This window comes from Mobula birostris, chromosome 9, assembly GCF_030028105.1.
Source record: "Mobula birostris isolate sMobBir1 chromosome 9, sMobBir1.hap1, whole genome shotgun sequence".
Taxonomy (NCBI): Eukaryota; Metazoa; Chordata; class Chondrichthyes; order Myliobatiformes; family Myliobatidae; genus Mobula; species Mobula birostris.
This window is the reverse complement of record NC_092378.1, coordinates 75938145-75952397: the sequence shown is the minus strand read 5'-3', so window position 1 is coordinate 75952397 and position 14253 is coordinate 75938145. Positions and strand designations below refer to the sequence as shown.

At 42.0% G+C, this 14253-nt stretch overlaps 1 protein-coding gene across 1 annotated transcript in view; it reads right to left on the bottom strand.

Annotated features, from left to right (window-relative positions):
- The window catches only part of fer1l6 (fer-1 like family member 6), a 311731-nt gene that overhangs the window by 79820 nt on the left and 217658 nt on the right, over window positions 1-14253 (bottom strand). The window contains exons 25-27 of the mRNA XM_072267285.1: window positions 9963-10134; window positions 9752-9867; window positions 1400-1516 (exon numbers count right to left, since the gene is read on the bottom strand). Coding sequence (XP_072123386.1) covers window positions 1400-1516; window positions 9752-9867; window positions 9963-10134 — 405 coding nt within the window. The remainder of the gene's footprint in view (window positions 1-1399; window positions 1517-9751; window positions 9868-9962; window positions 10135-14253) is intronic.

Here is a 14253-nt window from a genome sequence, read left to right as displayed (position 1 = left end):
CCAGTGCTTATCAAGGGATCAAAAACATAGAAACATAGAAAACCTACAGCACAATATAGGCCCTTCGGCCCACAAAGCTGTGCCAAACATGTCCCTACCTCAGAACTACCTAGGCTTTACCCATAGCCCTCTATTTTGCTAAGAAGTGAAAAGAGTGCACAGTTTCAAGTTCCTGGTTGTCAAAATCTCCAAAAATCTATCCTGGGCCCAACATATTGATGCAAGTACAAAGATGGCACAACAGCGGCTATATTTCATAGCAGTTTGAGGAGATTTGGTATGTCACCAAAGACGCTCGCTAATTTCTACAGATGTACTGTAGAGAGCATTCCAACTGGTTGCATCACTGTCTGGTATGGAGGAAGCTGCAGATAGTTGCAAACTCAGACCACTCCACCATGGGCACAGGCCTCCCCAGCATCAAGGACATCTTCAAAAGGCGATGCCTCAGAAAAACGACATCCACCATTAAGAATCCCCTTCACCCAAGGCATGTCCACTTCTCATTGCTACCAACAAGGAGGAGGTACAAGAGTCTGAAGAAACATATTCAATGTTTTAGGAACAGCTTCTTCACCTCTGCCATCAGATTTCTGAATGGACAACGAACCGATGTTCACTAACTCATTTTTTTCTTTTTTTTCCTTTCTCTGTGCAGGACTTACTTATTTAATTATATGTAGTGTGTGCGCGTGCATGTAACTGTGTGTGTGTGTGTGTGTATTCACACACTATTTCAGATTGTTATTTATAGTTTTTATAAAATTATGCACTGCAATGCATTGCTACCACAAATCAGCATATTTCATGACACATGCCAGTGATATTAATGCTGATTCTGATTCTGATTCTGAAAATGCTCAGTTGACCAGAATATTCCACAATGGATGTACAAAAGGTAACTTAGGCTCAACAAATTTCATAAATTTCTGAAGCTAGTGAAGAAACGACTAAAGAATTCAACTGAAGTAGTGGAGACAGAATTGCCTATGGAAAATACTCACGTAAACCAAAAAGGAACTCCTTTCACAGAAGGCAGTTAATTCTAGGTCAATTGAGAACTAACAGGTGACAGTTGGCCAAAGCTAATAAGCAAGGATAAGTGTAAGGAGTTCAGTCACAGAAAAGACATGGTTTATTAAATAGGAAAACATTGAGAGAATTAAGAAAGACACTGCAGATGCTGAATTTTGGAAAAATGCTCAATACAGTGAAAGAACTCAGTGGCAGCGGGGAAAACATTGTCAATGTTTCAGGCTGAAACCCTGCATCAGGACTGAGAGTGGAGAGGTGAGGGTTAACAGCTTGCATTATTTCAATAAATGACAGAATAGTATAAAAAGGAACAATGTTTGTACAAAGGTTATGGAATACATTCTCAAGAATAAACTTGCAATACCTTTTGAGCTTTGTCCACAGAACTGTAATACTTTGACCACCAGTCTACAACATTTTCACTGTCATCAGTGGAGGGCTTTTTCCTCCGAGAAATAAACTTTCGTGATAATCTTCTTTTCTGAAATAAAGCAAAGCCAAGAGAAATCAAATTCAGAATGTACACTTTATTAGGTACACCTGTACGTCTCCTCAGCCAATCATGTGGCAGCAATTCAATACATAAAAGCACAAAGACAGAGACTCATAGAGTCATAGAAAACTACAGCACAGAAACAGGCCCTTTGGCCCATAAAGTCCACGCCAAACTATTCATCTGCCGAGTCTCATCGATCATCATCTGGACCATAGCCCTCTACATCCCTCCCATACATGTACCTATCAAAATTTATCTTAAATGTTGAAATTGAACCTGCATCTACCACTTACACTGGCAGCTCACTCTACACTCTCACCACCCTCTGAGTGAAGAAGTTTCATCTCATGTTCTCCTTAAATATTTCACCTTTCAGCCTTAACCGAAGACCTCTAGTTCTAGTCTCACCCAACCTCAGTGGAAAAAGCCTGCTTGTATTTACTCTATCTATACCCCGCATAATTCTGTATACCTGTATCAAATCTCCCTTCATTTGTCTGTGATCTAGGGAATAAAGTGCTAACCTATTCAACCTTTCCCTATATCTCAGGTACTCGACACTTTGCAATGTCCTTGAAAATTTTCTCTGCACTCTTCCAATCTTAATTACATCCTTCCTGTAGGTAGGTGACCAAACCTGCACACAGTCCTCACAAATGATTTATTTAACTTAAACATAATATTTCAACTCCCGTACTCAATAAATTGATTTATAATGGCCAATATGCCAAAAGATTTCTTTACAACCCTACCTACCTTTGATTCCAGGGGGTCAGTGTGGACATGGTGGAGGATTACAAATACCTGGGGATATGAATTGACAATAAACTGGACTGGTCAAAGAACACTAAGGCTGTCTAAAAGAAGGGTCAGAGCCGTCTCTATTTCCTGAGGAGACTGAGGTCCTTTAACATCTGCCGGACGATGCTGAAGATGTTCTACGAGTCTGTGGTGGCCTGTGCGATCATGTTTGCTGTTGTGTGCCGGGGCAGCAGGCTGAGGGTGGCAGACACCAACAGAATCAACAAACTCATTCGTAAGGCCAGTGATGTTGTGGGGATGGAACTGGACTCTCCCACGGGAGGTGTCTGAAAAGAGGATGCTGTCTAAGTTGCATGCCATCTTGGTCAATGTCTCCCATCCACTACATAATGTACTGGGTGGGCACAGGAGTACATTCAGCCAGAGACTCATTCCACCGAGATGCAGCACTGAGCGTCATAGGAAGTCATTCCTGCCTGTGGCCATCAAACTTTACAACCCCTCCCTTGGAGGATCAGATATCCTGAGCCAATAGGCTGGTCCTGGACTTATTTCATAACCTACTGGCATAATTTACATATTACTATTTAACTATTTATGGTTCTATTACTATTTGTTATTTATGGAGCAACTGTAATGAAAACCAATTTCCCTTGGGATCGATAAAGTATGACTATGACTATGACTATGACTACTATTTTCAAGAAATTATGGATCTGTATTCCCAGATCTTTCTGTTCTACTGCATTCCTCAGTGCCCTACTGATCATTATATAAGTCTTATTCTGGTTTGTCGTCACAAAGTGAAACACCTTACACTTGTCTGCATTAAATTCTGATATTTTTCAAACCATTTTTCCAGCTGGTCCAAATCCTGCTGCAAGCTTTGATAGTCTTCCTTGCTATCCACTACACTCCCAATCTTGGCACCATCCACAAATTTGCTGGTCCATTTACCACATTATCATCCAGATCGTTGATACAGATGACAAACAACAACAGACCCAGCATTGATCTCTGTGGCACACAAATAATCACAGGCCTCAGTCAGAGAGGCAACCCTCTACTACCGCTCTCTTGCTTCTCCCATGGAGACAATGTCTAATCCAAATTACTGCCTTATTTTGAATGCCAAGCGACTGAAACTTCTTGACCAACCTCTCATGCAGAACCTTGCTAAAATCTACATAAACAACATCCACTGACTTGACTTCATCAGCTTTTGGGCAACTTCCTCAAAAATCTGTATAAGATTGATTAGATATGACCTACCATGCACAAAGCCATGTTGATCCTGTAATGCATTGTGTGAGTATTCGTAGCGTCAGAGTGCGTATGACGTCAGGATGTGGAGAAGTAAACATGGAAGTCTGGTGAATAAACGTGGTTGTTCAATCTACAGCAGTGTCCGAGTCACATCAATATTACATGGTGTCAGAAGAAATAGCGAAAATAAAAGGAAGAGAAGACAAGTAAAAGATGTCACAGTTACAGACACCGTCAAGTTTAAGCCTACAAGGTAATCTTGCTGAGAACTGGAAAATATGGATCCAGAAGTTTGAGCTGTTTTGCACTGCTACCAGCGTAGCTGAAAAGACGGAGAAAGTGCAATGTGCTACGTTTCTGCATGTGGCGGGGGAAGAGGCATTAAAGGTTTGCAACACATTTGTCTTCCAAGATGATGAGCAAGATAAAAATGTTGAAGAAAAAGTTTCAAGATTACTGCGAACCGAGAAAAAACCCACCGCACATCCGACACCGGTTTTTCACGAGGGCTCAAGGACCAATAGAGACCATAGAGGCCTGTGTAACAGATTTGAAGAGCAAGGCAAAAGACTGTGGGTTCGGACAGCTGCATGACTCTTTAATACGTGACAGGATTGTATGTGGCGTACGGGATGATCAAGTGAAAGGCAGGCTATTGAGATAGGCGGATCTTACATTAGGAAAGACGATTGATGTTTGCCGTGCCAGCGAGATCACGTCAAGTCAGGTTAAAGTGCTCAATGAAGAGACTGAAGTGCACAAAATAAAAACTGTGAAAACTGACAAGAGTAGGACAAAGCCAGCTCCACAGGATGATCAAAAGGAAGTTAACTGAAACAGATGTGGTTATAAACATGGATACAGAAAATGTCCAGCCTTTGGTCAGACATGCAAGTTATACCAGAAAAGAACTCACTTTGCAAAGATGTGCAAATCGAAGGAGGACGCAAGGAAAATGCATGCTGTGGAACAGCGTGAGGGCAACAGTGACGTGTTCATTGGCACAGTTGAAGTGGAACAGGAGGTATGCATCAAGAATATTGACAATGCAGAGATGGCGGATGAAGATGATTGGACTCAAGATCTGATAATAAACAGGAGGAATGTGACATTTAAGCTTGACACTGGGGTAAAGTACAATATAATGTCAGCAGAAACATTTAACTCACTGGACATCAGAGGAAGACTGAGAAAAACCACCTGCAAGCTTGTTGCATATTTCAGCCACAATAAGGCGCCACTGGGCAATAAAGCACTCACCTGTGTGTAGAAAGGTCAAAAATACAAGATCGAGTTTGAAATAGTACAGCAACATGTTCCAGCAATACTGGGCAAAGCAACATGCACAAAGCTAGGCCTGGTGAAGCAAATCTATAGTGTTGAAAAAGAAAATGACATTCTCAAAGACTTTGATGACTTGTTTTCTGGATTAGGATGTTCACCAGGGAAACACCGTATCCAGATTGATCCAACTATTGCACCAGTCATGCATGCCCCGAGAAAGATTCCAGTAGCTCTCAGGGATCAGGTAGTGGAGGAGCTACACAGAATAGAAATTGAGTTCAAGAGCTGTGAGGTAATGTTGCAGCTCTATAAAACCCTGTTTAGACCATACTTGAAGTATTGTGTTCAGGTATGGTTGCCTCATTATAGGAAGGGTGTGGAAGCCTTAGAGAGGAGATTTACCTTGGTTAGAGAGCACATCTAGTGTGAATAGGTCAAGTGATCTGGGCTTTTCTCTTTCCCAGAGCATAAATGGCTAATACAAGGAGGCATCATTTTAAGGTGATTGGAGGAAAGTATAGAGAATGTCAGAAGTAAGTTTTTTTAAACAGAGTGTGGTGGATGTTTGGGATGCCCTGCAATGAGGCAGAAGAGGCAGATACATCAGGGACACTTAGTAGACACTTAGACAGGCACATGGATATAAGAAATATGGAGGTCTATGGAGGAGATAAGGGTTAAATTGATCTTAATGTTCAAGGTTCTAAGTACATATAATGTCACCATTTACTACCGTGAGATTCATTTTCTTGCTGGCATTCACAGGAGAACAAATAAACACAATAGAATCAATGAAAAACTACACACAAAGACAGACAAACAACCAATATGCTTATGTAAGGGGTTTCTTTTTTTTTGTCACTGCGTAGTCTAATTAAAATGGCTTCTTTGTTATGTTAACTGCTGAGAAAGTCCTTCCGCTAGTAGCTTGTTTTGGATTATCTGTTGATAAGAGGATGAACGAACCAACTGGGATAGTTGTTATGCTTTCTGTGTGTCTGTAAGATATTGTATGTGCGGGTTTTTGGGCAGAAAGCAGGAGAGAGAGACAGAGGATGGACCAGGTGCTGTGAGTCTGCTAACGGGGTCGGTCCAGGGTGTTTGACGAGGAAAGGAGACGGAGACGGACTCGTGTGGAGCGTCTGGTCGACCACCGTTATTGGTTCCAGGCGGCCGGTCGAGGTGGTGGAGGAGTCGCAGGGTGAAGAAAGAGGGTCCTGAGCTCCAACTGTTTGTGCACGAAGAGATTGAACTTTGATAAGCATGGCGCCTTTTATTTTCTGTTCTATATTTCATTCTCTATTAATTATATAGTTCCAGCAATATCAATAAACTGTAAATCATTAATCGTATCTGGTGTATTGTCTGTTATTTGGGCGGGGTGGGGTACATCACACAGCATCCACACAAACTAATTACCCAGTTTGGCAGGGCTGAGGGCTGTTTCCCCAGACGACAGCGAGCTGAGCGACCCCTGAGGCTGGGCAGGGGGGTTACACATAAAGAGAAATTACAAGCTCTAGACCGCAACAACAGTAGCCCTAAAGTAGTATATCTAGTATATTTAGTACATCTAGTAGCTTTGTGAGCTGCCTGCAAAATGTCGCCATATAGCATAGCAGAGTGGTTAGCACAACACTCGACAGTATCATCAACCCAGGTTCAATTCCCACTGTTGCCTGCAATGAGTCTGTACATTTTTCCCATGACGTGTGGGTTTCCTCCAGGTACTCCAGTTACCTCCCACAGTCCTAATATGAACCGGTTGGCAGTCATTATAAATTGTCCTGTCATTAGTCTAGGATTAAATCATGGCATTGCTGGGCAGCGTGGTTTGAAGGGATGGAAGGGCCTATTCTGTACTGTATCTCAATAAATAAAATAAAAAATTTCACCAGCACCATCTTAAAAGGTTATTACAACCATGTGAGCCGACAGGCTTGTACTATGCTGTACTGTTCTATGTTCTATGCTCTATGTTCTTTTGATATGCATGGAAAATTATTCATTGGCTAATGAATCAATTTAAACTTGGAACATTGAAAGTAAGGAAACAGGAAAGCAGAATATTGCCTGCTTAGGTATTGCTTTACTAGAACAAATAGTTGGAGCAGAGAGTACTGCTTTCTCAAAGATGGAATAAGTTGTCATCACACTGTTTGTTTCACTAATGTTGATCCTGTTAATATAACCCAAGTACATCATTTGTGTGATTGGCATTCATTAAAACATAAAAACGGACTGTAAAAGCTTTTATAGATATGTAAAAAGGAAAAGACTGGTAAAGACAAATGTAGGTCCCCTGCAGACAGAAACAGGTGAATTGATTATGGGGAGCAAGGACATGGCAGACCAATTGAATAATTACTTTGGTTCTGTCTTCACTAAGGAGGACATAAATAATCTTCCAGAAATAGTAGGGGACAGAGGGTCCGGTGAGATGGAGGAACTGAGCGAAGTACATGTTAGTAGGGAAGTGGTGTTAGGTAAATTGAAGGGATTGAAGGCAGATAAATCCCCAGGGCCAGATGGTCTGCATCCCAGGGTGCTTAAGGAAGTAGCCCAAGAAATAGTGGATGCATTAGTGATAATTTTTCAAAACTCGTTAGATTCTGGACTAGTTCCTGAGGATTGGAGGGTGGCTAATGTAACTCCACTTTTTAAAAAAGGAAGGAGAGAGAAACCGGGGAATTATAGACCGGTTAGCCTAACGTCGGTGGTGGGGAAACTGCTGGAGTCAGTTATCAAGGATGTGATAACAGCACATTTGGAAAGTGGTGAAATGATCGGACAAAGTCAGCATGGATTTGTGAAAGGAAAATCATGTCTGACGAATCTCATAGAATTTTTTGAGGATGTAACTAGTAGAGTGGATAGGGGAGAACCAGTGAATGTGGTATATTTGGATTTTCAGAAGGCTTTTGACAAGGTCCCACACAGGAGATTAGTGTGCAAACTTAAAGCACACGGTATTGGGGGTAAGGTATTGGTGTGGGTGGAGAGTTGGTTAGCAGACAGGAAGCAAAGAGTGGGAATAAACGGGACCTTTTCAGAATGGCAGGCGGTGACTAGTGGGGTACCGCAAGGCTCAGTGCTGGGACCCCAGTTGTTTACAATATATATTAATGACTTGGATGAGGGAATTAAATGCAGCATCTCCAAGTTTGCGGATGACACGAAGCTGGGTGGCAGTGTTAGCTGTGAGGAGGATGCTAAGAGGATGCAGGGTGACTTGGATAGGTTGGGTGAGTGGGCAAATTCATGGCAGATGCAATTTAATGTGGATAAATGTGAAGTTATCCACTTTGGTGGCAAAAATAGGAAAACAGATTATTATCTGAATGGTGGCCGATTAGGAAAAGGGGAGGTGCAACGTGACCTGGGTGTCATTATACACCAGTCATTGAAAGTGGGCATGCAGGTACAGCAGGCGGTGAAAAAGGCGAATGGTATGCTGGCATTTATAGCGAGAGGATTTGAGTACAGGAGCAGGGAGGTACTACTGCAGTTGTACAAGGCCTTGGTGAGACCGCACCTGGAGTATTGTGTGCAGTTTTGGTCCCCTAATCTGAGAAAAGACATCCTTGCCATAGAGGGAGTACAGAGAAGGTTCACCAGATTGATTCCTGGGATGGCAGAACTTTCATATGAAGAAAGAATGGATGAACTGGGCTTGTACTCGTTGGAATTTAGAAGATTGAGGGGGGATCTGATTGAAACATATAAGATCCTTAAGGGATTGGACAGGCTAGATGTAGGAAGATTGTTCCCGATGTTGGGGAAGTCCAGAACGAGGGGTCACAGTTTGAGGATAGAGGGAAAGCCTTTTAGGACCGAGATTAGGAAAAACTTCTTCACACAGAGAGTGGTGAATCTGTGGAATTCTCTGCCACAGGAAACAGTTGAGGCCAGTTCATTGGCTATATTTAAGAGGGAGTTAGATATGGCCCTTGTGGCTACGGGGGTCAGGGGGTATGGAGGGAAGGCTGGGGCGGTGTTCTGAGTTGGATGATCAGCCATGATCATAATAAATGGCGGTGCAGGCTCGAAGGGCCGAATGGCCTACTCCTGCACCTATTTTCTATGTTTCTATGTTTCTATGTTTCTATTACTCTCAATCTGCTATTGCTATGGAAATCCTTGCAGTTATATTGCTTATTGCATGGAATATTTTTAAAGCACACACACTTGTCAAATGTATGACTTGCAAATTGACTAAACTTGTCCTTAGGCCAGAACAAAGAAACCAGGACATCACAAAGGTCACTATTGCCACAGAAAGATCATAAGCCAATATTCAATGTCTTGTCACAATAACTTATCAATCAGCTATCTTGTACAGAGTACCGAGATAAGAGTAAAGACGAGCTTTATTTCTCACATGTACATCAAAATATACAGTGAAGTGCATCATTAGTATCAAATCAAATCATCAAGAATTGTGCTGGGGCAGCCTGCATGTGGCGCAGACATAGCATGGCCACAACTCACTACCCGCAATGAGTACAGCGTACCCAGAGAAAACCTACATGGCCACAACTCACTAACCGTAATGAGTACAGAGCACCCAGAGAAAACTACGTGGCCACAACTCACTAACCGTAATGAGTACAGTGTACCCAGAGAAAATCTACATGTTCACAACTCACTAACTGTAATGAGTAACATTATAAATTATTAACTGAACCTGAATGGTGATTGCTAACATTACAAAGCGATGCCCTAACCACAATGCTATCAAGCCACCCATGCCGTGCCACTTGGCAGGTGGAAACAAAACATTACATAGGCCATTACTTTTGTGCATTGGATATTAGCCAATACTCAATGTCTTGTCACCACAATTCATCAATCAGCTATGGTTTTCAGAGTACAAGCCAACTGTTAGAAGCATTCGGTGGTGCTGACCTGAAAGCATTGGAAAGTGCTCGACCCTATGGATGCAGATGACTTCTCTATCTCAATGCTTACATCCATGCTGCTTCCCAGTCTCTCGTGTTCCATTTGCACTGCATCGGCAGCATCTGCTTTTAAATAAAAACATGCCAGTAAACAAAATAATAACATATCAGTAAACAAAAATACTGATGATTTTGTTTGAATGTTCACAGATTCTCACCAGTGGCAATCCTTGTCCTGCTTCGCGTTGAATGGCGATGCTGAGGTTTGCAAATGTACTGCTTCAGTGAATTGATTGTGTGTGTCCCAATAAAAGTGCTTCGGCCAAATGCTCTCCAGTCAACAGCAGAAATGCAGAGCGATGAATGTAGGTGTTCATTCTCAGGTAATTCCTATCAAGGTAAACAGGGAAGATTCTCTTTTACATTATCTTTCTCTCATTCTGTACTACTCAAGTATTATACAGTATAGTTATGCAATATAGAGAAGAATCATGAAATTTAATAAGCAAGCCCAATTCCGATAGGCTAAAATTTGTGTCTTGGATGAGCTATCCAAATTCATAGCTGACCTATGTACCATCTACTGAACTAACTTTTCCAGATACCAAGTGTTGGTCCAAAATTCCTTGGCCCCCAAATGTTACAGAGCCAATTGCAACAAAATGCCACACCATCGGGAAGCCCCACGACAGAAAAGGAAAAATTCCACAACAGCTGTCAAAGCTATCATTGTCATGAGCCCTGCGGTCCTGTGCAGTGAACCATAGAGCATTGGGCTCCAAGGTTTCCAGAGAACCTGCATCTGTTAATTATTGTCCTTTTCCCTTTTTCGGTGGCTCAGGTGTCAGTGTCAGAGCACAATGGAAGTCAGGAGAGAGAGACTAAAAGTAACAGATTCAGGCAAGGCTGGTCTTTTTGGGCTCCACTGGCACAGAAAGTATCACGCCAGAGGCCTAACCTCTGCTGCAAATGAAAGGAGGGTAGGCTCAGGTGGAGCAGCCACTGTTTGAGTGTGCCAATGGCAAGAGTGTGAAGACTTTCACTTAACTAGCTTCGGCATAAACAGGTGAAGGCACAGATAAGAAGAGCATGCCTTTTTCTTTTTTTTTTGTTATAGAGTAGTCAGGATGGAATGCTCCTCCTGTTAGATGTGGGAATTCAGGATATCTGACAGTTTCCCTGATGACATCTGCAGAAAGTGCACCCAACTTCAGCATCTGTCTGACTGGGTCAAGGAGTTGGATGTACTCAGCGTCATTCGGGAGGCTGAGGATATTATAAATGAGACTTTTGAAGAGATGGTCACACCTAGAGTGCAGATGATGCCAAGATTAGTAGAGTTGTGAATAGTGTAGAAGACTGGAAAAAGTACAGCCTGATTTAGATCAGTTGTAAATATGGGCAGATGTTGGCGCGTGGCCAAGTGGTTAAGGCGTTTGTCTAGTGATTTGAAGGTCACTAGTTCGAGCCTTGGCTGAGGCAGCATGTGTGTCCTTGAGCAAGGCACTTAATCACACATTGCTCTGCGGTGACACCGGTGCCAAGCTGTATGGGTCCTAATGCCCTTCCCTAGGACAACATCAGTGGCGTGGAGAGGGGAGACTTGCAGTATGGGCAACTGCTGGTCTTCCATACAACCTTGCCCAGGCCTGTGCCCTGGAAACTTTCCAAGGTGCAAGTCTATAAAAATGGGCAGATGGAGTTTAGCCAAGATTAATGAGAGGTGTTGCACCTTGGTAGGGCAAATTCAAGGAGACAGTACACTGTTAAAAACTATGATCCTTAACAGTGTTGCTGAGCAGAGATCTTGGGACCTAAGTTCATAGCTCATTGAAAGTAGCTACACAAGTCAAAAGGTGGTTAAGAAAGCTTATGAAATGCTTGTTTTTATTAGTCGAGGCATTGAATTCAAAAGTCAAAAGGTTATGTTGCAACTTTATAAACTCTGGTTCAGCCACATCTGGAGTATTGCATACGTTTCTGGTCGCCACACTATAGGAAGGATGCGGAGGCTTTGGAAAGGGAACAGAAGAGGTTTACCAGGATGCTGCCTGGATTAGATGGCATGTGCTATCAGGAGAGGCTGGACAAACTTGGATTGTTTTCCCTGGATCATTGCAGCTTTAAGGGAGATCTGATAGAGGTTTACAAGAGGCATAAATAGAGTGATCAGAGAGTATCTGTTTCCCAGGGTTGAAATGTCTAATACCAGAGGGAATTCATTGTAGGTGAGAGGAGACAGGTTCAAGGGTGATGTAAAGGTACGTTTTTTACTCAGAGTGGTGGATGTCTAGAATGCACTGCCTAGTATGGCGGTAGAAGCAAATACATTAGAGGCTCTTAAGACATTGGAATTGGCACATGGATGTAGGGAAAATGGAGAGATGTAGACATGGTGCTGGTAGGAGAGATTAGTGTTTGGGTCTTGTGTCACTCTCATCGTTTCATCAACAGCATGCAGATTAGTGCTCTTTTTGAAACTGCAACGTGACTTTTTAGCTTTTTCACTTCCCTATGCAGTTCATTTATTTTTGTCTGCCTGACATGCTGTTTGTATGTGTCATACTTTGTTATATTTTCTGAAAGTTGCACCTTTAAACCTACATTTGTTTGGTGAATGTGAGGCCTTATCACAATGATAATGCATTTGTTTGGTCAGGCTAGTTCCTGTTTAGATGCTGCAATTTTGTTTATACACACATTCATTCCTGACTGCAATTAAATTATGCCTCTGTCTGTGGCTTCCATTGAAACAGCAATTTCAACTGCCCTTTTAAATGTAAGTTGTGCTTCAGTTAGGAGCCATTTTTAAATGCTTTCTTGTAAGATTCCACTAACTAAACAATCACTCGGTGCACTACTAAGACCATTACCAAACTGGCAATGCTCAGAAAATCTCTTCAATTCAGCCATGGATACTGAAATGGACTCCCCTTCCTTTTGATTCTGCTTATGAAACCTAAACTGTTCTGCAATCAACATTGGTTTTGGTTCTAAGGGTTCCTGCATCACATTGACAACATCAGAAAAGTTATTTTTGGATGGTTTGGTTGGAACAGTTAAACATTGAAGCAAACTGTATGCCTTTAAATCTAATGCACTCACAAAATTGGTACTCGTTTCTCATTGGCTATTTCATTTACTTCAAAATAATGTTCATTTAGCTCAGTATACATGACCCAGTTCATCATCATCATCAGGTGCCATGCCCAGTTTGAGCTTTGACTGCTATGGCCCACACACTCCTGTTTCGGGTTAAGTGGATCAATTCATTGGTATTCATTTCCAATTCTCTGGCTGCTGTCTCCATCATCATTTGTCTTTGTCTTCCTCTTGCTTTCTTCCCTTCAATCTTTCCTATAATTACTGTGCATTCTAACTCCTCTTTCCTAATCACATGTCCAATGAAGTTACATTGCCTTTTCATGATCTCATATGTTATTTCTCTTTTTGTGCTTGCTCTGTTCATGACATCCTCGTTAGATATTCGTTTTGTCCATGATATTCTTTGCATCCTCCTCAAAAACCGCATCTCTGCTGCTATATTTCATTTCCTCATGTTACTAGATATTGTCCAACATTCTGAGCCATATAACATAACTGGATAAACGTAACATTTCAGTACTCTGAGGCAGGTTGTCATGCTTAGTTTAGTATTGGTCATTCTCGTAAAGGTGTCTTTTGCCATCCCTATTCTTCTTTTGATGTCCAAGTCGCACCTACCATCTGATGTTGCCCAGCATCCTAAGTATAACCATATAACAATTACAGCACGGAAACAGGCCATCTCGGCCCTTCTAGTCAGTGCCAAACTCCTACTCTCACGTAGTCCCACCGATCCGCATTTGACCAATAACCCTCCATTCCTTTTCTGTCCATATATCTATCCAATTTAACTTTAAACGACAACATCGGACCTGCCTCAACTACTTCTGCTGGAAGCTCATTCCACACAGCTACCACTCTCTGAGTAAAGAAGTTCCCCCTCATGTTACCACTAAACTTTTGCCCTTTAACTGTCAACTCATGTCCTCTTGTTTAAATCTCCCCCACTCTCAATGGAAAAAGCCTATCCACGTCAACTCTATCAATCCCCCTCATAATTTTAAACACCTCTATCAAGTCCCCTCTCAACCTTCTATGCTCCAAAGAATAGAGACCTAACTTTTTCAACCTTTCTCTGTAACTTAGGAGATGAAACCCAGGCAACATTTTAGTAAACCTCCTCTGTACTCTCTCAATTTTATTGACATCATTCCTATAATTCGGTGACCAGAACTGTACACAATACTCCAAATTTGGCCTCATCAATGCCTTGTACAATTTCAACATTACATCCCAACTCCTATACTCAATGCTCTGATTTATAAAGGCCAGCATACCAAAGGCTTTCTTCACCACCCTATCCACATGAGATTCCACCTTCAGGGAACTATGCACCATTATTCCTAGATCCCTCTGTTCTACAGCATTCTTCGATGCCCTACCATTTACCATGTATGTCCTATT